Source organism: Carassius gibelio, chromosome A19 (assembly GCF_023724105.1).
Source record: "Carassius gibelio isolate Cgi1373 ecotype wild population from Czech Republic chromosome A19, carGib1.2-hapl.c, whole genome shotgun sequence".
NCBI lineage: Eukaryota > Metazoa > Chordata > Actinopteri > Cypriniformes > Cyprinidae > Carassius > Carassius gibelio.
The window spans coordinates 21,710,959-21,737,073 of NC_068389.1; the positions used below are offsets into that span (position 1 = coordinate 21,710,959).

Genomic DNA, 26,115 nt, shown 5'->3' on the forward strand with positions numbered 1-26,115 from the left:
CCACTTTTCACAAACCAATAAATTCCACTGGATTCAATTAAGTCCTGCCGTTCATTGATAAGAATTAGTTTTCAAATGATTCTTTGTTGGAAAGTATTCTTCCATGAAGAAACTTTAACATTCTGGAAGTGGGAACCTTCCCTTTGCACAAAATCACTTTTAAAAATAAAGGTACCTGGATTAACTAAAGAGGGTTTTTAATATCTGTGTCATAGGAGAACCATTTTTTAATCCCTCACAGTGAAATATTCTTAGAGATTTTGTAATTTTAATAGTCTAAATAACCGTTTTGTAATCCATTTAATATTAAAGATTAAAAAATAAACCAAAAAAATGCCAAGAAGGAGCCTTTTGTTTTTAAGAGTGACAAAGTGGAAAAGATGATTCTTCTTCACTAAAAGTTTCTTTGGGGTACCAAAAATGGTTCTTCTATGGCGTCGCTGTTAAAATTGCTTCTCAGTTCACTCTGGCACCTTTATTTTCAGTGTGTGTGTGTGTGTGTATGTGTGTGTTTGTATGTGTGTGTATATATATATATATATATATATATATATATATGGATTTCACTCTGAATGTTACAGTAAGACATGGGTTTTGAAGAAATTGTTGAATGCATCCAGAGAAGTTTTTAAAAACCTGCGCCATGAGCTGTGAATGATGAAGGGCTCGCGCTGTTAGATGAGACAACATGGACTCCACCATAACTCATCACCATGTCCAAACCACAGACCAGTGCATGTTAGACAGCGCTGCGCCACGCAGACCGTGATCTACCCACATCCCTTGCAGCAACAACAACAACAAAAAAGACCTGCAGGGATGGCGGCTTTCACAACATCCAGGCCTTTCACAAAAAAGAGGCTTTGATTGTGAAGATACTGCATTCAATACTGCCCAGACATTGAAAATCACAAGGAAGAAGTTCATGGTGGGCTTTTTCAGATGCTGATGCATGACATGGGGCTACCTGGATTATCATCTCTTATATATTTATTTATTTTTCCTTTTTTCCCCCAAGAGAGTCATTTCAGATAAGTGCTTTTCTCTGGAAAGCACTGCACTGCAGACCTATGATCTGAACAAGTGACCATCTGTTCAGCCCTCTATTTTTCCCCCAACAAGCAACTTGCACATGTAAGAAGAAATTAGCAAGCTACTCGAACCCCCCCCCCACAGATGCTATAGTGCCATACCGGAATTTTTATAGGGGTTCACTGAAGGAATGAACACTGAACGATTTTTATAGTCATTCAAGACTGATAAAAGTGTGCTGCTGTAAATGTACCTGCAGTTAAATCCTCGTGAGGTGGAGGGATGGGGGCACAGCTGAAGAGTGAATGATCCCAGAGATGTCATTTAGAGACAGAATATTATTTAAAAGTGCATTATTAACATGAAAAAGCCCCGAAGAGGCAGCAATTTCCAAAGCTGTGAGTAAAGCTCTTTTTTTCTTTGACAAAAAGGATGCTCTGCTGCGGTTACCAAAAGCACAACCAGAGCTTGTCAAAGCACTGTACTTAGCTTTAGACATTTGCAGAAGTACAAATTGCTGTTTTGAAAAGAGTGTAATTTCGGAAGTAGAATACCTGTGACTAAAAAAGGCTATAAATCCTTGTTAGCTTTGTGAACAGATCCTGTTTTTCTAGGATATGCCAAGTTATATGCATGCTGGCAAGTGATGAGGAGAACGGATTCCAAGCCAGTCAATTTCTTAGAGTCAGTCAGTCGTATACAGAACTCCAAAAATGTACTGCCACCTATGCTAGTTCCTCAAGCTGAACCACACTGAGAAGAACTTGCTTGTTAAGCGACAAGTTGCTCTTATTTCGCCCTTCAGTTACCTTGACAAGTTCCACGGTTTATCTTGTTTGACGTAGTTCTGAAAGACTCAAAGAACCATACTGCAATTTTGTCATTATTTATGCACCCTCCTGTCATTCCAAATCTGTGTGATTTTTATTTTCTTTAGTAGAACACAAAAGCTGAGTTTTTAAGAATTTCCTGCCTCTCTTTTTTCATATATTGAAGGTGAATTGAAGCTGGGGCTGTCAAGCTCCAAAACAATCCAAAATTTCAATGTAATGATCTTTGAGCCACTTCTTTATCACTCTTGCTTTGTGACATGGTGCTGACTGTCACATGAGTTCAGAGGAATTTTTTACTATAATTATTATTTTTACTTTTTGTCATTTTTAAGACATTTAAAAATATCTAATTTTAGATATCTGTATTATGCAATACGGAAATACTCCAAATAAAGTGTAATTATAACTTAATATCAATCTTAAGTCAATAAATATGTTAATGGATTTTAAGTGTACTTGGTATGAAATAAATATATTGCATAGGATGTTTTACTAGGGTTGTTATATCGTAAATCTTTTTGTAGAAATGATAATTTTACTCATTTTGCTTAAGATTACTTTGCTTGAGATTATTGATTAAGCTTCTTGAGCACTTTACTTTTCTTGAGTCTTTACAGTACATTTGGAGAGCAGTGATGTGCTAAGATGTGGTAACCATGCAGAAAACATATACTGCTTTTATAGTACGCCACAGAAATCTTAAAACATTTTCTCTTTGACCCATTTCATCACACTTTAGAATTTGTCAGTTCTGCTTATCAACCCTGAACGGATTTTTCGAAATATTTATTGGTGTCATACTCTTGGGGAAACAACATTGAACTCACACAACAATACCCCATAGGGGAAGGTATAAATTGCATTACTGTCCCTTTAGAATTGTACATACCATTTACATGTATTTATTTTATAATTTAAATTGTTAGCATAATTTGAATATGTTAGACAATGTTCAATTGTGGGGTGATAGTTTGATTATTTTAGACCTGCGGATTGTTCTGAGACTGGAGTATATCTTGTGTTTAGCAGCATTTAGTTCATTTTTGTCTTTCATCAGCTGCTTTGTCACAACAATAATAATAATTAGAATAATTACTAAATGATTGTGAAGTGCTTGGTCGTGTTTCATTTCAATGTACAAGTTTAGTCGCCAGTGTGCTTTCATTTAGCAAGACAATATACACATATGGCAGGAGCTGTTTCCCTAGAGCAACATGGTATTAAGTGTCTTAATGAAAGGCTTGATTGTGTTAGGCTTCACTTAGAAACTACCCAGTTTATGTGTCAGTCCTGCCCAGAATCACATTTGTGATGTCTGCGTTATCAGCACAGAGTCTTAATCACCAGACAGTCACTGACTTGCCAAATTGTCTGACTTAAAGTGTTTCCACACTTTGAATGATTCCTTCAGTCCTTACCCAATTTCAGTTGTTCCCCCCTGGTCTGCTTTCACACTAATTTCTAATGTGACGAGCTTTAAAATTCTTATAAAAATTGGGAATAATGTTTGCTTTACCTTTTCGATATTGCAAATCTATTTCAAAGGTAGTTCAATCATTCATATTGAATAAAATTACATTGAGGAATTTAGAGCAGTCTTAAAGGAATAGTTCACCCCAAAATTTCTTTCTAATGCTATATATAAAATAATATATTTTGAAGAAACAAACAGTCGTTGGTCCCCATTGACTTCCATAGAAGGGAAAGAAATATTATGGAAGTCAATGGGGACCATCACCTGTTTGATTACCAGCATTCTTCAAAATCCCTTCTTTTATGTTCAACATTCATAGGGGTTTGGTACAACATGATGATGAGTAAATTATGACAAGATTTTTCATTTTTGGGTGAACTATTCCTTTACAGCTTTTCATTGCTTTTAAGAAGCACATGAACAGCTGTCTGGTTTCATTGTCGATATTGTAGCTGAATTCTGTGTTCCAGAGTCAAAAGCAGCCCACTCTTTAAGCTTGTCTTTAGAAAGTCAAGCTCACAGACTTTAAGGGCAAACAGACTATCATCTTGCCATTTTGTCGATCGGCTTGGTTTTTGCCCAGAGTAAAATTGTGTTATACGCATTTGTGGGTATACTGTATCAGCACAAGCGAACATTACTTATTCACATTCTGCACTACTGATGTAACAGTGCTGGCTATGCAGGAGTCTTTTAGATGCATGAATGTATATTTAAAATTAAAAATATAATTTTTATAAATGAGACCTAGAACAATAACTATTTGAATGAAGTAACATCTTGAAGTAAATTTCTTCATTATTTTTGCATATTAAAAATAAAATATATATGTTTTCAAGAGTCGTGCTGCACACCTCCTTAAGGCACAGCCACTGGCCTAGATGACAAGAACCCTCAAACTAATTTTCATGAGAAGTCATGCAGTTCTTTGGTATAAACAAACCAGACTTTTGCATCAAACAAATCGGAATTTTTTTTTTTTACTTTTGTACCTTTGCAGGGTTCATAATTGCCCTTAATTACATTGCCATGTTAGTCTGGGATTGAAAAAAAACACATTTGGAAATATCTATAGTGCCTAGATATTTAACCTGTCAAATATTTAACCTCCTTTTCAATTTACTGCATGTTTAGAAGCAGTGTTGGGGAAATTTACTTTTAAAAGTAATGCATTTCAATATTGCGTTACTTCCTTAAAAAGTAACTAATATTACTTAGTAACTAAAACTACATTACTTAGTTGCTTTTTATGGAACATTATTGAGTCGTGTCCTGAGTTTGCATTTGATTGTTTTTATTAATTTTGAGGAATACTGAATCAGATTTTGTGCGAGTGAGATGAGTAAATACATGTTGACATTTAGTCTAGAACTACAGTAACATCATGTTCACAGTGCACACAACACCTCTGCACTTGCTCCTGATTTCTCTCAACATGAGGACAGGAGAGCTATCAGTCAATACAATACAACTGCTGTTACTTTTTGAAAAAATAGCTTCGATATTAGATTAAAATAATGCATTACTTGACTAGTACTTGACAAATAGTAATCTGATAATGTAACTCTCGTTACATGTAATGCATTACCCCCTGATGATTCTGATGATTTTGCCTGAGGTGTTTGTTGGACTTCCTACTCTTCCTAAGGTTTTTTTTTTTTTTTTTTTTTTTTTGCGCTCTCTTACTAATAACCCATATTAATCAAACATAAGGTGCTTTATACCTCCACAGCTTCATTTATAATCATAGTTAACTATCCAGAACAGATGTTCATATCTAGACTCGGTCTACTGTACGGGTTATTGTTTTCTTATTCCTCCATTACGTATTTCTTTAAAGCGGAGTTCAAATTTTAATGGATTTTTATGCTTGATGTACAAAGAAGTCACCTTCTCTGGTCTACAGTCCCTTTGGTTTTCAACACAATGAATGAGAGCTGAAACATATAGCCCTTTTCAAAAGCCTGACATCCACTTGAAGTAATGTGCACAGGTCATAATAACACAAGACTCAAATAAATTTTGTTTGTGTTCTTCCATTTTGTCCGCAGTGTTTCTCGCTTTCTCGCCACTGCAGTCTTTGCTTGTAGGCCAGTGTGAATGCAGTAATGATGTGCTGAATTATGCAGCAGACCCTCTGATAGGTTCTTTTGCTTTTACTCAAAACTCCCTTCTAGGCATCTGTCCTTTTACGTTTATTGAACTCACTCTTAAATATTTCTCTTTGCTCCCATCATTTCCACCCCTTCTCTTTATTCCCACTTCACACGCCCTGCTTCCATCCAAATGTCCAGATCTCTTTCATTTTTTTCCCCCAATACCCCCCTCCCCCACCATTGGTCTTTCCCAAACGGATCTTGCTTTCCCAAGTCTTAATCCCCCATTCTGTGTGTCTTTTTCCCAGTGTCAAAAAAAAAAAAAAACACAAAGAGAATTAATGGAGGAGAGAGAAGGAGCTAAATGAGAGAAGAAATTATGACGTCAGCATGCCTTCTGGTTCAAAGCTATGACATTAGCAGACTGAAACGTAGCCAGTATGATAGCGAGATAGATGTGCTTTTGCGTTTGTGGGTGTGTGAATATGCTGCCAAGCCCTGAGTCAGTGCATTACTTAATATGCACATTAGAGCTAGTATAGGTATGTTTGTGCTATACATAAAATGGTATATCACACTATTGCCTGTCTGTGCACTCACGTACAGGTAGTTGTGTGTAAATAAGTGTGTTTAGTGGGAGGTTAATTAAAGAGAGATGGGTGGGTAGGTTTTGATGGCTGGTGTACAAAGTGACTAGAAAATGATTCATGGTGTTGCTGGCACTTACAAGGGCCTTCCATTTGTATCAGCACAAGCGTGCCGTCTCTCCCTCCCTCTCTTGTTCTTGTGTGCTCTTGCTTTTTTTTTCTCATTGTGAGGAACACAAACAAAAGGTGCAGAGGGCGACCTCATCCCCTCTCTTCTTCTTTATATCCACTTTTATTTACTCAGTCTGTTCTGGATCTACCCAGGCAGGGATGGACGCTTTACGACCAGGCAGATTTAATGCAGAGAATCGAAACTCTCTCCTGCATTGAAAGATCTAATGCATGAATCAGTGCAAGAGAAGTAATGATTTCCCATATTCCCTGGAGAATGGTGGGGTTCAGGCAGGTGAGACAAGTTAGCTTTCTTCTCTAATCCCTATGCAGACTAAAATACCGCTGCCGGGGTTAATGTATCTTGGTATCTGGTGGTGTCCTAATTGATGCTAATGGACCGTATGGTGATGGCTTGCCTTTCATGTTTTCCCTTTGTTCACTTCAGTTATTTTGTTTCTAACAGTCCTTCTTTCTTTTCTCCCTCAAGGTCTCGTTCCTGCATAAAACGCTACCCACCCAAGTGACTCTTTGGCCGTGTCATGGCGGCAAGGCCTGCCCTTTCGTTCTTATTGGCTGTGCTGGCGTGCACTGGGCCGGCCCAGCCCTCACCCCCACTGCTGCTCCGCCCCCGGGAGAGAGAGAGGGACTCTGGAGGGGCTTCGGGCGGAGTCAACATCGCTGTAGTCCACTCCGGCTCCTCCCACCTCCCGGAAACGAGTGCCGGGGTGGGGGGTGTGGGCGGTGCCTCTTCGACAGGGTCCGGCTCTGGTGCCGGGCCAAGCAGCAGCAACTCGGGGACAGGTTTTCTGAGTCGAGCCTGGTCAGGACAAGTGGGAGAGAGCGTGATGACGCCATGGGGACCCGCGAACGTGATCTGGCTGGCCGTGAACGAGAGCAGTCCTGGGAGCCTCTTGCTACAGTTGTGTGAGTTACTGGCTACCACTCCACTACAAGGCCTTGTGTTTGAGGAAGAGAAGCCGCCACCGCCCAACCGGGCACCATTAGCACCTATGCTGGAATTTGTCTCGGCCCAAACAGGAGTGCCTGTGATTGCCGTTGGTGGAGGGGCTGGCTTGGGGAGGGAGCCACAGGTAAGAGTTAAGATTCATTCATGTTGCGTAAGATTTAATGGTTCTTCATAAATTTGATATATTAGATGTGATTTCCCCAAACAAGATAAATGGTTTCTCTAACCAGAAATAATTATCTTAATTATTTATTCATCCATAAATAATTTTCTTACTTATGTGGAACTCACATGGATATTTTAGGGAATATAATCCATCTTTGTGAGTATATGAGTCCATCTTTTGTTGGTACCTCAAAGTTAACACAGTGGTACTCCATACGACCCCAGTTGGTGAACCAGTCTTCTGAAATGGAACGATAGGTGTGTGTGAGGGAAAAATATTAATATTTTACAACTATGAACCATAGCTTCTAGCCAACTGTCAGCACTCTGTGAGGCGTGATGTAAGTGCTTTGTGAAACTCATGCAACAAGTTTGTAAAACCCTGTGCCTCTGATTCATTTCATGTGTAAGTTTCAAAGCGAAGTTTTGGCTGGAGTATTTTTTAAACCACAGCCGATTTCATTGGTCAATTCAGTCATGCAGTCATGCACGTGTCAAGAAAAGGCTTTATAGACTTGATAGCAAACAAAGGGTAATTCTGTCTATTAGGATATGCTACCAACACTACAGTATATTTAAGGTTAAGGTGTAGGTTAAGGTTAGGGGTTAATATTTTTTCCAGTGTTGTGTAGGCAATCAATGCTGTGATTGACATGACCAGTGAAATCTTTAAAATTGGCTGCAGGACTGGGTTCACACTAGGTTTTTTTCATAGTTGGTGTTGACGGTGTTACCCTTGTTAAGCTGTAAAACCGGTTACGTCACTTGCCCACTGTCATTTTGAATTTTAGAATAGTAAAAATAATTTATTTAGAGAACAAACACTAAAGTTAAAATCTGAACGTGCCAAATGACAGTTGCATCATAGATAAGCTGCTGGAGCCAAATGTTTTATCTCGTGAGGAGAGTGAGTTGAGCTGACTGACAAGAAGAGTGAGGTGAGACGGACAAGTTGATGACGTAAGATTTCGTTTCAAAATGAAATACAAAAGCATTTGACAAAATTTTGGATTTTGAAAAGCCTTTTGATCTTTATCATTTATCTAAGGTGATTTGGGATATTTTTTTTTATATTTGTCTCTTATTTATTTGGTTCCACTGGTTGCTGATTTTTACTTCATTTAAACTTTGTGTTATAATTATTTATTTATTTATTTATTTATTTTATTTTACATCAAGGTGTATGTCATGCCTCCAACTTTATTTGTTTTGCTAAACACTTTTTGACTGCCCCCATCTAGCAGCTGGTGCTAACTTGGCTAGCCAGACAGACCCCTTGGTGCAGTCTAATTGAAAATATACTAAAGCTCATTACCATTTTCTTTAGACCTAATTCTTTTTTTTCTTTTTTCTTTTCTGGAATGCACAAAAACACTTTCCCCCAGAGATAATAAGGTAATAGTAGGCTATTTGGTCATTTTTCAGCCATGAACACAGTTGTTCTCCCGACGTACACCGCTCTCAGCAGCCTGGAAAAGCACTGAGCTGTCCCCAGATAAGCCTCTTCTAATTTTAGTGAAACAGTGGGTAATTATTCAAAGTATTAAGCACTAGTAAACAAAAAAAAAACAAAAAAAAACGGTTGTGTAAGATGCCTGTGTACAACAGTAAAATGTTTTACTAATGTTATGGTAGGTAATTTTTTTAATTACATCATCTATGCATACTGGAATTTATGTAAATTTTGGTTTGCGAAAGTGATGTTCCATCATTCGACCAGGTCTTGAGAAATTTGTACCTTTTGCCCTCCAAAGTTGTATCCACTCTCCAAAAACATTTCAGAATGGCAGATGCAGAGAGGATTTCTGATTGGTTGAAAAGGTGTTGGCCACTCCCAGATTGTTAATAGAGCCTTGGGTTGCAGGTAGGAGATTTCAGGATACATTTTAGTGATTGTCAGGATTTGATTTGATGAATTCCAAAGAAAACAGCTTAAAGCCTAAATGTAAACTAGTATGTACAGTATTAAGTTGACATTGTATTTTTCAAAGTAAGGTGCCATCAGTAACTGAAAATCACGTGAAGATGGTTTTGTACCCACTGTGTTTACAGTGTGGAGGTATTATTCTTACACAAACACATCCAGCACATCTATTATGTGCTGAAATGACTCAGTCAGGTGCCTTTTGAAAGTCTCTTTAGTCACTTAAGCATCATGCTGTCAACACGTGCCCTGGATTTAAAATATTTAAAATCTCTGTCTGTTTTGCACTTTTATTTTTCTTCTCCTTTTGAACAAGGCTTGTTTGGAAAAATCCCTACTTAAACTATTCATTCCGAGCAAACCGGGATCTGCCACTCACGTGTGACGGTGGACAAAAAAATTCAGAGTGTCTTACTACTTAATAAGATTTCCACATAATTAAGATGACCAATTAAACTCGAATAAGTTTCAGGCTACCTATGTTGTTTAATTCACACTCGGGAGACAGCCTCTCCGCCACCGCATTTCTCTCCTGTGGAAAAATATTACATTACATTTTCATTTGCTTTAATTAACTACACTTAGAAAAGCTCATGTGTTGCGAATTGGAGAGAGCGTGGGTTTGGAGCCATGGAGTTAACTCTCTCGCAGGGCATGTCTCCAGAGACTTATTTTACCTCTTCACAAACCACCAACCAGAGCACGGCACAAAGGAGTCTCTTAACTGGTTTAATTAGGCCAGTAATTAATTAGATCATGTGGTTAAATATTTCAATGTGAGAAGAAAGTACATGATTCAGACACTATTTTGGCACTCATCACAGCTGCAAAATGTAATGCTGAAAATCCAGTTTCAAGTGTTAAATGTAGATTGATTTCAGCCGAATCAAAGCTGTGGCATCAGAAAGGGCAGAAGTCTGTTAGTACTGGGATTCTTTTATAAACAAAAATACCTCAGCCACTCGCTCTCCTTCCAAAAAGAATAAAAAATAAATGTAAAATTGCACATTAATTCTGTTTTAAGCAGATTTCCGGTGTAATTTTTAGACCTATAGCCTTCCAGGGTCTTTTATTTTCTAAAAGCTTTTAAATGAAGTAAAATATCTTGGTCCATCTGGACCTCAATATGCCACAGTACAGACAATTACTGCTGTCTCGGGGGCACAAACTAGCACATGAACAACTTCCGGTTCAAGCACAGTGTGCGCATATGAAACCAGCAGGATCCGGATGCTACACAATTGCAATGCAGAGCTATGCAAAGCTATAAAATATGTGACAGTCATGCAACACTGCAGTACATCCTAAAGACTTTCAGATCTCCCTAGCAACAGCATTAAATCTATCATTGTGGAATCCAGTCATTTCGAAGGCTGTGACATCTGATTACAAGTGGGCAAAGCTTTTGAAGTGTTCCTCAAAGAAGTCAACCCATTTAAATTGTTAGACACTTCGGTTATCTATATGTGATATGTGGGATAAATTGACACAAAGGATCTAAATTTCCACTCCTAAAACAATAGTTCATATAAAAGAAATGTTTCCTCTCGCATTTAAATAGGTCATTTTTGAGGGGAAAAGAAGAATTGATTTTATATTCTTACCTGTATAGATTTGATCTATAAGTTTCCAAAAATATGGATACTGAGTGTTTTCAGAGCAGACTGTTCCAATTCTCCAAGTAGACAGAATGTAATTGCTAACAGAAGGTACTTCATCAGCACATAGATTTACATAGATTTATTTAGATTTACATCTTGGGTCATTTAGAGCTGAAATTAATCTAGTAGTGTTTAATATACCGTGTATTGTTTTGCAATTTAATCTAAACCATCCCACCTCCAATGCATTTAATGCAGGCTGCAAATCCAGTTTCAAGTGCTCAATGTAGATTGATCTCAGCCGAATCAAAGCTGCAGCATCAGAAGAGACTGGAGTCTATTAGTACTGGGATTCTTTTGAGAACGCAAAGACCTCAGGCACTCGATCTCCCCCCAAAAAAAGAACCAAAAAAAAAAGAAATAGAGCATTGCATATTGCTTCAGTTTTAAATAAATGCAAACGTTGAAAAATAGGAATTATTATTATTATTAGTAAATTAAAAAAACATCATCACCATCAATTATAAATACCATTAAATTTTTTTCTTTGAATATGTACATCAGAAAGGTCTGAAGTGACCCCCCCCCCACCCCTCTTGCTTTCATTAAAATGTAAGAAAAGACATATACCCACTCCAATTTCGATGTATAAAATTTATTGAAGGCAATGTAGAAGTGTGAAAAATGTAACCTGGCCCATTTAAAGTGCTGCACTGCTGCAAGTTACAGTACTACTGTAAGCTCTTTGAGCTTTTACAAGCTAGTCTTCATTTAAATTTAGAGCGGAGGTGAGCCTTTATGCCTGGTTAATGCTCTGCAGTCGTGACATTTTTCTCCTCACCAGGTTTGCAGCTCCTCTGTCTGGTTATTATTTGAAAGAGTCAATGTAATAGCCTGGCTTTGTCCTTTGCTCACACTGTATGAACACTTGTTTTGCATATTTGAGGTGTGGTGTTGTGATGAATATGTAATATAACGTGTTGAGTGACAAAAATCAAGCCAATTTGAGTAGTTTTTAAACACAATGTTGAGTAAATAATAGACCGAAGACATGCTGTGTTAATTTTATCTGACAAGTTGGGGTGCTTGTTTACCCAGCAGGCTGGGTTACACATTTAACACAGATGATAGCTCATTGATTTGACTTCATAAAATTTGTATTATTTCAATCTTTATATAACTCTAGAAATAAATAGATTAATACTGAACTTGAGTAGGCTGTTTTTGCAGTCACTAAATAATTAAATCATATATAGATGACTCAGAAAATGTAAATTTGTAGTATGGCTCTTGAAAATGAAATGAATTAAAATCCAGAAATAATAATGTCTGTGAAAAGATAACAATGGAGTCAATATGTTATAGTAATAATTTAATACATCTTTTTCTTTAAATCTTTAAATTTCTTTCTTGATGTAATGTTCAATGCACTTCATGTTGTTAATAATAATGAATAAAATGGTTTTCTTTCTCTTTGTATTTTTATATCAATATTGTTCCAGATTATCCTATTAAAATCAGTGAGATTAACGTGTTGGGTCACAAGTAATCTAAAAGTAATCTGATTATATTACCTAAAATGTGTAATGTAATGGATTACGTTACTGACTAAAATTTTTGTCATGCAAAATCTGTTACTGATTCCAAATTGTAAGTCATCTACCCAGAACTGGTTATAGACCAGCAAATAAATGCTTAAGCCAAGTTCAGCATATGAAAATATAAGCTAATATTCACTTTCACAAATAGATGTAACACCGATTTATGTTGTATTATCTCCTGTGTTAGACATAGGAGGTCACCTTCATTATGATCAACAAAGCTGTCAGCAGAATACGCTAACTGTGTGCAGTGGCAGCTGTTTAATAAAACAGAGGCCATCTTCTATGGTCACATCATTTCGCTCGCTCTGACACTGTGAAGGTTTGTGTAAACCCATCAACCCTAGCAAATGAAGCTATACAAAAAAATGATGTATTCTTGTGCAGTTAATCCAGGCATATTTAACCCAGAGGTTTTAAATGCATACAGACACAAGGCCCTCATTCTTGCAGAGCACTTCACACTTCTCTATGTAAACTTATCTAAAGCATAAATACACTTGAAATGTTTTCTATAAGCTAATCTTTTTTTTTTTTTTCAGATAAAGCTGTTAACATGCAGATTTACATAATTTTGTCTGTATGTAATATGCATCACTACAATTACAATAGTTAATCTAATTTGAGGTGTTAGCAGCTGCAGTATACACAAAACATCTGTCCAGAAATGATCCTTCAAAGATCTACAGAGGTCAGACATAGCTCGTCAGAATTTTCAAGAAATATAGTCAATTATAAAGGCAACACACTTCTCCTTTAATGGCCAGTGTCACCAGCAGGCAGAAAACGTGTGTCATGCCACATTCTTGATATATTTGATTATGATTATGATGCATTAGTAAGTGCCAGACTAAGCGTTGCTATTTTTCACTATCAGAAATACGGCTTTATGTCAGAGTAATAAATCTCTTCGATTGTGCAGTGGAATGGTCACCTTCCAGGGTATAGAAAAAAAAGATGCTGAGATGAGCTGAAGCAAAGCCGAGCTGACTGTTTCGAATCCTAAAGCAGCCAAGGACACTAATGTCACCTGAAACACAGGCTTATGAATAGCAATGAATCCTTTACGTCATTTTGTGTGGGTATCAAGAATGACTGTACTGATCTGAATGACTAAGAAGCAGAGGCTAAATTATAGGAAAGAGAAAAAGACCTGATGTTGTAGATTGGGGTTTTAGATGATTGATGTTCATTGAAAATTTAGGCTGGAAAGGGAAGTGAAATCTGTGATGCCTCAGTCCTTTTAGAAGTTTCACTATTTATGCTAAATATAATGTTGGAAAGTTTTACCATATTTACCCATATTTTCTTGTTCTTTCAGGAGAGCGGCTCTGTCTACTTGCAGTTCTTGTGCTCCACTGGCCTGCAGCTGGATGTCATTTTTGAAGTTCTGGAGGAGTTTGATTGGACGGTGTTTTCTGTGGTTACCACACGCCACCACGGCTATGAGGACTTCCTGGCCATGGTAGAAGGCATGATAGATGGCTCCTTCATCGGCTGGGAGAGAAAGAGCGTGGTGATGCTCAACCTGACTGATGACCCGGGTGGGGTTCGTACACGCAGGCTGCTCAAAGAGAATGAAGCACAGGTCAGGAGTGAGAATATGAATTCAACTGATTCCAAAGGTCTGAAACCACTAGAAACAATGCTTTTATCTTGTGTGCTTTTGCAATTTGAAAAATTTCACTGACAAGTTTATTATCAGAACAAATATTTTAATGAACATTTTAGTTTAAAAATAAACATATCAGAATAGATTTGGTTTGTCTCTCTTTTGCTTTAATGACAGCAGCACTCAAGCAGCTGCTTGACCTCAACAAGTTTGTTTGAAACCTGATGATCATGTTCTCCAGCATGATCTGAGAATGATCAAAGAGCATCTTGAGCATCAATAGAAAAAAGAACAAGAGACTGTCTGTACAAAGCAATCACATGACCAGTCTTTCAAATGTACTTACTTTTGATTAATTTGAAATGGTGCCATATTATACATTTTTATTTTATTTTACTTTTTAAATCCTAAAATGGTAAAATTCCAAATTCATTCATTCATACACATATATATTCATTTTAAATCATTAAATGTTTATTTCTAGGGTCAACGCCTAGAAATCTTTATTATGATCTGATTTTTAGATCCCAATTTTTTTTAAAGTCATTTTTAAGTATTTTATTTAAATCACAAAATGTTAATTTCCAGGTTTAAATCCCAGGCTTTTAATGAGATCCTATTCTTATCTTATTGTAATTGTCATAACATTAGTATTATCATATCGTGATCATTTAGAGAGAGAGGCTGTTTTTAATTTATTATTGGGACAGCATACATTTAAAAGCCAAAAACTTGGTCATTCCAAAGTTTTCACAAATTTCATTCTTGTTTAATCTTTTCATTTTTTAAAAATCTCCATATAAATCAGTCCATTTTGTGAACTGCACTGGAAGCTCTTTCTCTCAGTTGCGATTGTCCAGTTCATTCTCTTCAATGGTTTAATTTCCTTTCATTGAATTATCATTCCTACTCCACCAGCTCTTATTTCATTTTTTCCCCCTTTTTAATTCAAAGTGGCTTCTCTGCCAGCACAATTAAACAACTGTACTACCAAATCATTCTTGGTTAATTATAGAAATATGAATATGACAACAAAAAGAAAAAAAAAGACAGCTCTAATGCCCCAGAGCAATTATTCACCAGCACTCCAAAATCAGCAACATAAGGTAAAGCTCCTCATGCGTTCAATAAGTCACTTCCTCCATATTTCCAGCTTAATTTCTCGATTAACCTTCTCCCTCATCACTCAGGTATTGGTTCCACTCTTTCCTTTTCTTCTCTCTCTCTCACTCTCTTGCATTCTTTGGCCTTTACGTGAAGACTCCCAAAGAGAAGGAGGTCGCGTGGCCTACGAAAGGGGGGATGGCATCTGTAATGATACTGAGAAGCATGACATTAAATGACAGTTTCCATCTGAACCAAAGGTGGCCAACTCAATTCCCCACGGAACTGGCTATGCCATTAAACATGCTCGATGTTCAACAACTTGACTGATTAATTCTCCACAGTTTCCAAGCACCCAGACTTTCAAACCCTAATCAGTGAATGATACAGGAGCACATTCAAAGTGCCTGTCACAGTTCCCGCATGGAAAAGAACATGGAAAAAAATTTGGGTCAGCTTGATGCAATGTGAATTCTCACAGTTATTAAATGTCAGTTCGGTTTTTGTAATGGCTAGGGTGGAACATTTCCAGTCAATTTAGGAAACATTCCAGAAATTTTGGAAACTTTACAGGATTTTTTTTTTTTCATATTCCAGGTATTTTTGGAAAGTTTCCCCTACAACCCTAGTAAGGGCCCAACAGACACACTTTAAAGTGAGTGCTGTAAATTTTACAGTAACTTACTGGCAGCTGGATGACAGTAGTATTACTGTATTTTAATTTACAGTACAGTAATGTCTTTACTGTATTTTACTTTACAGTATTATTGCCATATTCTCATTTACAGTATCAGTACTGTAGAGGTTCTTTTGATTAAGTTTAAACATTTTATACCTGTAAAAAACAATCCAATTGCAGGACACTACTGTAATCCATGATTTTTTATTACCCCATCCCCATAAAAATCAATAAAAAATTAGCAGTAGTTCTGATCATACTCTTTTTTTTTATTTATTTGTTTAACATATTCAGTAGTGAACAGTAGTGTTTCTTAACTCAGTTTTCCTCAGTAACATTATTTCATGTTAGCTTGATGTTCTGAATCTGTCACTGAATTTACGGACCATCTCTGAAGTTACATTTATTAAGTTACACAAGTTACACAATTAGAAAATAACAGGTAGTTGGGTTTGATCAGGGTTGGAGCTTCTACTGTCATTGAATAACCCTGGTGTACACGTTTCTAACTTAAATTACATTTGAAAATAATTACCTTACTTGCAACAAAGAGGCAGTGTAGAAAAGGTATTATGCTTCTCTGTGTTCAACTGGTTGACGTCGGGTAACTGACATTAACTTACCAGTAATCATCGAAACTATGGAATTCACAAGAAGAGGCTCCAAAATACTCCTCCAATGTTGCAGACAACATCCAGACTATAAATTTGAAAAAGTACTAGAAAATACTGTTTACAACAGAAACACTAAAACAGTGTTGCCCCTTTACCCCTCAGTATTGCACGTTAGTTCGCAGTAAAGGTTAATTAAACGACTAGCCAGATGAGCTAACTTGCATTAAAGCGCAGCAAAATGTACAAAGTGTTTCTCTGTTTAACTAAAGTTTATTTAGACTAATTTACGTGACATTATTTAACTAACCAGTCGATGTTACCACCATTATGGCGGCATTCCGGTCGACAGTCAGAAAATTCCCGACATGAAAAACGAGATGATAAATAATGTCAGTTTGCTGTAAACAGATGAAAACATCTTAAAATATCTCGGTTTTACATAAAACAGAAATAATATACTAACTTTTTTGTTGAGTTAACGGTATATCATTTCTCCTATGTCCTTTTTTCCTGCTACTTCCACCATCAATAAATAAAAAAGAAAAAAAGAAATTTCCTTTGCTATTGGACAGTTTTTCGTGGTTAAGTTCACTACTGTAAATGTACAGTAGTTTACAGTAAATTGTTTTACAGTACTAAATTTACAGTAAAATACTGTTCAAATTACAAAAATACAGTGTACATGAAAGTGCAGATGTTATCGACAAGCTCCATTATCAAAACAGCTATAATCCATTCCTCCTTCACATGTTTAACCCTCAGAGACCCTGCATGGAAGAAATGCAACAGTTATAAAGCAATGAATTAATAAATACTTTTTGCCAAATGTATGGAAAAACAGAACATAACAGCAGATGATTCTCAAAAAATTTAAAAAAGCATATTAACGCTGAAGTCAAAGTCAGCTGATGCATTTCTTATTGATATTCTAGTGGTGGGAAAATGCTTGCATGCCCTGAAATATTGAACTTACAAAAATTTGACACAATAAATAAAAAAATAAAAAAATGCTATAACCATGAAATTTTATTAATAGGAATTGAAAATAAATACATTATATTTAAAATATGATATTATATGAATAATTATTGCAGTGTTTAAATGATTAAATAATAAAAAATTATTCACTTTTCATCACTTTATTTATTAATTTATTTTTTACAATTCAAAGCTTTCACTTATTGTTTAAAAACAGTGGTAAAATGTTATTTTGCACATCTTTTTAATTTTAAATTATACTTTAAATTATATTATATATATTATCTAAGGGATAATGTACATCCAGCCATTTGTTAACTCAGAATAAACCCAGACAGGGTGATCAGGACCCCATGCTTATTACATGGCTACTTGCCACATAAGTAAATAATTAGACACCAAAATATTGATCTTGAGTTGAAATATTTGAACGGAGAGCTTTCGTGAACACAGCAGTTGCGACCAAGCGGCAAGTTCAAACTAGACGGACATTTATGGAAAACGGTGTTGTCAAACCACTTTTTACACAACATAAATAATAAATGCAATAAAGGATTTAAGACGAAAATGTTTTAAAATCTTACCAGTTTGATAGTTATCTTATAATACATTACAGCGCAAAAAAACAATCGTAGCAAAATAGCAGCAGCTGTGTTTGTATGAAATGAGAAAGTGAGTCCTCAATACCAGGATGACATAATTAAATAATTGTACACCATTTTGAATCATGTTTTAATATTTTATCAGCTAAACAAGCGCAAAGCTTCCACCAAGAAATACTGTTCCTAGAAAAAGTACAGCACGGACTGCTGTAACCCGGATGAGCCTGTTTTATCAGCTTTAACCATTTGTTATTGAGGCATAACATACCTCAGAATGTCGCGACTGACCAATCAGAATCAAGTATTTCACAGAGCCGTGTAATAAAGACATGTTAAAGGGTTAATTATTGCATCATGAATATCAATGATTAGGCCTCTCAGGTTAAAACGTGAATGAGTGGAACCATCTACAGTACCAACAACATGTCAAAGTTTGCATTGTCATCAATTGCAAGTGGCAAAAATATTAAATGTTTAATTTGAAGGATTTTCATTTATTTTTGCTCATTTATTTAGATTTTTTGCACATAAAAATAAATAAATAGGACTCAAGACCACTGAAAAAACATCTGGGGGTGTAGTCCGGTATCCATAGACTAGTCTTGCCCCTGCTGGAAGATCTATTGATTCCACACTTCTACTTTCACTACAGTTGTTAACTGTAGGAAGTTTTGGAGAAGTACAGGTCACCAGTCAACAACCCTCAAGAGTAGTTTTATTTCCCTGTCAGGAGCCTGTGGCTACATGTCGACAAGTGGGATAAGCAACCCATCTCCAGCAAGAAAAACAACACCCCTGCACATCAAAGTAATTTGAAGATGTCTGACTTCTCTGACCTTTTTCTGAAACATGTGAAGAAAAAGCCCTCATACACCACTTCCCTGGTTTGAGGTTTATAATGCTAAGGATATTGAAGAACATGAGTTAGTACATGTACTGTATAACAAGCTGACTGAACCACTCTGTTCCGATAGGAAGATCTCTGAAATCATAGAAGTATGAGGAGCCAGGAAGAGCTTATTGAGCTTGATGCTTTGTAATATGCTTATTTATTACTTATTAATTTTGGTGTCTCTTAAAGTCAGCATATTTATATTTTAGCTTATTTTAATATTCTTTGCATGACTAAATAATTTATTTTTTTTTATATATATTTTGTTCTTATTTTTCTATGCAATAATTTACACCAATGATCATCATGCACAACAAAATCATGAATGAGTAAATGCATTTTAATTTTATGTCGACTTTAAAAAGAAAAAGTGGTTCCTTTGAATACTTAATCCTTTCTTGCTCTGCCACTCTTTACAGGTGCGGCTCCTATATTGCTCACAGGAAGAGGCGGAGCACATTTTTAAAGCTGCATGGGCATCCGGGCAGGCTACTCCTTCACATATGTGGTTTGCGGTGGGCCCGGCTCTGTCTGGACTTGGTCTTGAGGGTCTGCCCAAGGCTGTTTTCACTGTGCGACCCCAGGGATGGAGGGACGAGCCACGACGGCGAATTGCAAAGGGTGTGTCGGTATTGACGCACGGTGCTATGGCTTTACGTAGGGAGTATGGTGGGGCCCGAGGGACGAGCTATGCTGGAAACTGTATGATGGATGGAAATCAAACACAGAGGGTGCCGGATAGGATCAGGTGAGAAAATCTACTTGATAGCTGATAAATTCATGGCTTTGTTTGGTGTACATCCCTGTCTCATCCAAAAACAAACAGAAAGAAGAACAATATACACCACCATTCAAATGTTTTGGGTTGAAAAGTAAAAACTGTAATATTGTGAAATATTGTGAATATCTTGCAATTAAAAATAATAATTTATTATTGTAATATATTTTAAATATACATTTTCAGCATTATTTCAGCATCATTACTCTAGTTTTCCATGGCACATGATATTTTTCTAAAATGCTGATTTGGTGTTAAAGAAACATTTCTTCTTATTATTTGTTGAACAGTTGTGGTACTTAATTTTTTTGTGGAAACATTGATTCTAGCCTTTATTACCCCTTACTGAATTAAAAATTCTGTAATGCCTTTCTGTAATGCATCGATTTTTACAAAGCTCATCGTTCTGAAAAGTGTGCTTTGATTGGCTAACTATTCAGTGCATTGTGATTGGCTGAATTATTCAAGAGTGTGATGGAAATGTTAAGCCCCTTACCATGTTCAGAAAACTTTCCTCCGTAAAATGCGCTGCACACACTCAAATATTTTGGTTGTACTTTTCTCTTTTGGAAGGCTAAAAAAAGTAGTTTGGCTTTCATAACAAAACTCACAGCATCTCCACGTCATGGAGATTCTTTCTTTGCATGAATATTGGGCGGTGTTATGCAGATCTTCCCACAAGGTGATGTAGACATGTGGGGGCGTGTCTGAATGGGGCATTTTAGGAAGGCGTGGCTGAGCGTTCACTATTATAAAGAAGAATGTCTTTGGATTTGTGACTTTCATCTTTGCGACTTTATGGATCTTCTGTATGCACGAACAGCTTTTAACACTCCAAAGACAAAGGAAAACATGAAATCGCATCATTTGACCCATTTAATGTGCTACCTGATATTTCTTTGTAATTATTTGTGAAATTTGCAAGCGGTTTCATTTTCAGTGTAAGCTAAAACTTGAATCCACAAAACACGTATCTTAATTTTATGAGGTCATTAGATAATCATGAACAAGTATTTATTTTAAACCATGATCTGCACATGACTGGGCAGGGAGAAGAATGTCCAGCTGCATTTGAAAGAATAAAAGTACTGAACCAAATCCAGACCAAATTTTTAAATCATTCATTTGATAATAAATATTTATTACATTTTTGTTGTAATATATCTCCCCACAGACTCCTAAAACAAGCTGCAATCTTTTTCAGGCTGTGCGTCACTGCTGTTAATTATATATGAACACTACACTGTTAGAGGAAATGGCCCTAAACCGGGTGCATCATGAACGGCAAAAAATAATAATAATAATCTAGCGAGTTCCTGTTTCATCTTTTGCAGCACAAAAATTCAAAGAGCGGTGCCAAACAGTGCAACTTTGATGAGTGTATCAAAAACCTGTGTTGTGTTTCCTGGGTCTCTTTTCACCCATCACCCCAATGAGGCCACATGTGTGTTCAGTCACACACACACACACACACTAAACATGCGTTTGATTTGTGTTTGATAGCCCATACTGCAGGGGTTTGCTGCCTGTCAGTCATGCTTCTCACAAATCACTCTCCAAAAAACTGTGGCCTCAAACAGCATTGTTGACTGTCTTTTATGGTGGGGGGAGCTCTCTCAGAAGTGTTCATGACATGAATTGAGAGAATCATAAATCTTTTAACCACCTTTGAAAGTCAATCACTTAAACGTGCCATCAGGTTAGGTTAGCTGACCCGGCCAGTTCATTTTCATATTGAGTGTTCTCTCAACCCACTCTACAAACACCATTATCAATCATCAGATTTTGTTTGATGTGACATCTGCATATAGACGGTTTCAACGGCAACAACCTAAATAAATGTTACTGTGCATGCACGCTTTTGTGGCCCTAACTTAACTTCCGGTAGACTTCCAAATAGAATAAAAAAAACAACAGTCAAGTCCCTCTAGCCTAGCGTAGATATTTTTTTGATGATTAACAAAATGTGTTTGCTGCATAAATCAGGCGGACTTAATGAAAATGCAAATTAATTATTTGCCAGCAGGAGATGCTTTAAAGCGCGAGAAATAGAGGTTTCCCCAGTAACGGCTGTAAACAAAGCAGAGCTACGCTCACAAACGCTGATTTATCAGGATATAAGTGATATAAAAACACCCGTGCCACGCTTTGATATTTAAACATATAAATGTAAGGAATTATTATTATTAAACGTGCAGTACGTGCTCATGTTTTTTCAACGAAGCCTTTTGGAAAATCGATCAGTTTTAAAATTGTGGCGAGTCTCCACAAATAAATAAATGACTTCCCACAGCACAACCACGTGGGCCCAACTTCAGTCTACTCACCACCTTAACTTTAACTGCGTTTGTAGATGGCACCGCTAGCCAGACCAATATACACAACACAGACCAGAAGTTAACTTGGGCTTTTTCCACTGCTTTCCTTTTATTTCATTGTTTTCTTGCTAATTTTTAAATCATTGCAAACTGCATTTGAACAAACTCTTATCCAATCTTCATGCTTTTCATATTGGATTTAAAGGGTTAAGGTCATAAGATGCTGCTAAAAAGAACATTATTTTGTTTATTTGGTGTAATACGTTTGAGGTTTAAGGTAAAAAAAAAACAACACACATTATTTTCCATATAATGAACATTATTGTTTCTCCTCTGTGCCCCGCCTTCAGACATGCATACATTTTTACAAGGCTCATCGATCTGAAAAGCAAGGTGTGCTCTGATTGGCCAGCTATCCAGTGCGTTGTGTTTGTCCGAATGACTCAAACGTGTGACAGGAATGTTACGTCCCTTAACATATGCTGTCTCCCAGGCCAGTAGCATGAGACCACTCTGGTCTACTCCACTCTGTTCGCGATTTGGACATCACTTGACGAGACAAAACCAATAAAAACCAATTACAAATGAGGAAATTGTTTCATCTAGTTGGGACATGATTACTGAATATAATGACTTATACTGTCTTTTTACGTGTTGCGATGTGAGTCGCTCTGCATAAACATAAAACCATGTTGTCCCAAACCCTTAAGACCTCCGTTTATCTTTGGAACACAGTTTAAGATATTTTAGATTTAGTCCGATAGCTCTCAGTCCCTCCATTGAAGCTCTCAGTCCCTCCATTGAAGCTGTGTGAATGGTATACTGTCCATTTCCAGAAAATTTTTTTTCTTATCTTTCTGGACATGGACAGTAGACTGTACACTTAATCTAAAATATCTTAAACTGTGTTCTGAAGATGAACGGAGGTCTTACAGGTTTGGAACGACATGAGGGTGAGCCATTAATGACATAATTTTGCTATTTGGGTGTATTAACCCTTTTAAGGAGTAGAGGAATATGACACCATTAGCACATTCTGTGTAGCTTTTTATAGGTTAGTCACAGAGTACATTTTTTGTTCTTTGATTATTATTTTTTTAAACAGATGGGTCTCCAACGTGTCTGGATCATATTATAGTTCCAAAATCCCCCCCCAAAAAATTATTTAGTTTGCATCATGCCTATTCTAGTACTATTAAGATTGTAACACTGTGACATTATTTTTTATGACAATTAAGCATATTTCCATTCCACGTTCTCATTACAGCTATATATCAGGATATTTTACTTTTGAATTTCTTTGGTAATTCTCATTATTTTCAATGGTGATTCTCATTAGGAAATCATTAAATGACCTTACCATTTAAATAATATGTCATTATTTGTTTAACAGTACAGTAATGAGTGTGTGTGTGTGTGTGTGTGTGTGTTTTGTTGTTGCTGTTGTTTCGTTGCCAAGTTGTGATAATGACAATTTGAGGGAAATTGTCATGAAAATAATGTCATGATGCAAAGACAGTGTTCATTTGGACCCCATTAGCTTTCATTTTATGGACAAAAAAAAGAGATTTGAAATGACATGAGGTTGAGTAAATGTTGACAGAACTATCCCCTCAATGGTCCTTCAAACAGGCTACCTTTTCTTTAAGCTAAATATATTTTCTAATTCTTTTATTTTGAGTTTAATTTGAAAGATATGAAAGCCTGTTTCCGCCATGGAATAAAAAATAAAGGTAGTTGTTACTTTTGATCTCACAATAGAGTGGCACAGGTATGATGTCAGAACCCAGAAGTCTAATTTGCCTCTGGTTTCTTCAAGATTTTCCTATGGGATTTAATAATGGAGTTTTTAAATTTATTATTAAAATTAAAGCCTGTGGTCAACATAAATTGATAATACTTTGACATTTTGTTCAACAACTTTTATGCTGCACACAACCATACTGAAATGCAAATTTTGAAGCTGTTATGTTTATTTTTAAAAATGTATGTTTCTTATAGATAACTAGATAAGACAGTTTGGGGTGTGTGTGCAGAGTGTTGCAGAACAAAACATCAAAGTCTCGTCAAGTTATGTTTGCCACAGGCTTTATTCCGTTATAAAACCCCATAGGAAAATCTTAAAGGAAGTAGCGGCAAATTAGTCTTCTGGGTTTTGATGTCATACCTGCACCACTGTATTGTGATATTTTACTTGCGATTCTGAGTATACTGTATACAGTATCTCAAATCTGAGAAAAGAAGACAGAATTCCAAGACATAAACTATAGAATTGTAAGAATTTTTAAAGAACTAAAATAATTGAGATGTGTAAACTTGCAATTGCGAGAAGAAAGTCATAATTGTGTTTATTCTGTGCCAGAAACAGGCTTCCATACAAAAAATAAAAAAGTAAGGATTTGTGAGATGTAAACATAGAATTCTGAGAAATAAATCAGAACTACAAGATTAAAAGTCACAATTACCTTTTTTAGTTTTTATTCTGTGGCAGAAATGGGCTCCCATAGAAATATGACCTGAACATTTTTCACAAGTGTGGTGAGATTCATGCATCATCTTGCCTTATTTTGTTTGATATTGATGAAGCTTTCTGAGTTATGAACCACCCGTGCTTGATATTTGAGCTTGTGGTCATGTATTAAGTTGAATTGATTATTATAATGGTGGTCAGCTTGATAACGGAAAGTTACAACACAGCTTCTAGTATGAACAGGATTTAACCAAAAATCCACTTTTGAGTTGATGAAATAATGGAATATCGATTTGATTTATATTTCTCTGTCCTCATTATATTCCAGTGCTATCAGCAGTCAATCAATGGCACTAGTTCACAGGTTACACATACGGTTACGGTATACTATTCAGATTCGTCTGACCATCTCACCATATGACCGTCTGCTCTGGGAACAGTATAATGCAGTCACTCCAGATTAAATACTGAAGCAGATGAGCTGAGAGCTGTTCCTAAATCAACCATTAGAGGCTGGAGCAGGAGACAAGAGTGCTGGCATTGCTATGAGTAAGCATATCAGAACAGACCTGTTGCCCCCTACTGCTAACTTTTTGTTACTGCTTAAGTTAATGCAGTGTGATGAATGCTCACCTGCACTCCTGCCCACTGTTATTCACCCTTCAATGCCTTTCTCCTTTCAACCTTTTCACCCTCTTTTTGGGCTGTTTTTTCTCGTTTCTCATTGTTGTGATTTCTTTTAGTCTCTCAAGTCCCCCTACTCGTTTTCCTGTCATTCTTTTTGCCTCTTTTTCACGTCCACCCACACTTTCATGCCCTTGCATTTCTCAGTCCTTGCACTCTTCCACAACAGCTCTCCTCTCAGCATTATGTCCCCACTCTAATTCCATTTCTTTATCTCATATTCTTCGTTCACTCTTGCACTCCTGTCCCCCTCCTTTTCATCCCTTAATTTTTCCTCTCCACTGTTGTCTTCCCCTTGTGGGCAGCTCTAAAGAAGCATGCATGCAGTGTCGCTTTGCATGTAAATAGGATAATTGGTTATGGTGCGCCGAATGCAGGGGGACATATCACAGACTGTCACCAGCGGAACTGATCTCGCAGCCACCCAGCTTCACCCACAAACACTCAAACTCAATCTTACTCTCACTTGTTCACTCACTCAAGGTCTGCTCCATCCCTCATTCACTCACTCTTACGCCCACTTCCTCCTATTAACTCATGCTGTCTGTGCAGGATGTCGCAGCAGTATTGATGTCTTCAGCCAACTTCGCCAACTTCCTCTCTCTCTCTCTCTCTCTCTCTCTCTGGTTGCATTTCAAAACCTAGTGAGCTGCTTATCTAGACATTTTTTTGGACGTCACAGGCACATTGCAACTTTCCTGTATGGGTGCTTTCAAATATTCCTTCTTTTCCTGCATATGCTTCGTTTTTGGCCATCATATTGTAGATGCATTCAAATATTATACAATTTTCTGGGATCAAATTACACTAATATCATAGGTATCATTTGGACATAATGCATTCGAAGGATCCTACCTAGACTGTTTCTGCAAAGAATATTTTTGGGCAGCTGCACATCCTTAGACTGCAATTTTGAACATTTCTACCTGG

The 26,115-nt window shown here is 36.7% G+C and overlaps 1 protein-coding gene across 2 annotated transcripts in view; it reads left to right on the plus strand.

The window, feature by feature from the left end:
- Nucleotides 1-26,115, plus strand: part of LOC127934915 (glutamate receptor ionotropic, NMDA 2D-like) — a 74,437-nt gene that overhangs the window by 12,993 nt on the left and 35,329 nt on the right. For both annotated transcript variants that reach the window (XM_052532464.1, XM_052532465.1), the window contains 3 exons: nucleotides 6,684-7,287; nucleotides 13,776-14,042; nucleotides 19,355-19,683. In XM_052532464.1, the coding sequence (XP_052388424.1) occupies nucleotides 6,736-7,287; nucleotides 13,776-14,042; nucleotides 19,355-19,683 (1,148 nt within the window). In that variant the 5' untranslated portion in view covers nucleotides 6,684-6,735. The remainder of the gene's footprint in view (nucleotides 1-6,683; nucleotides 7,288-13,775; nucleotides 14,043-19,354; nucleotides 19,684-26,115) is intronic.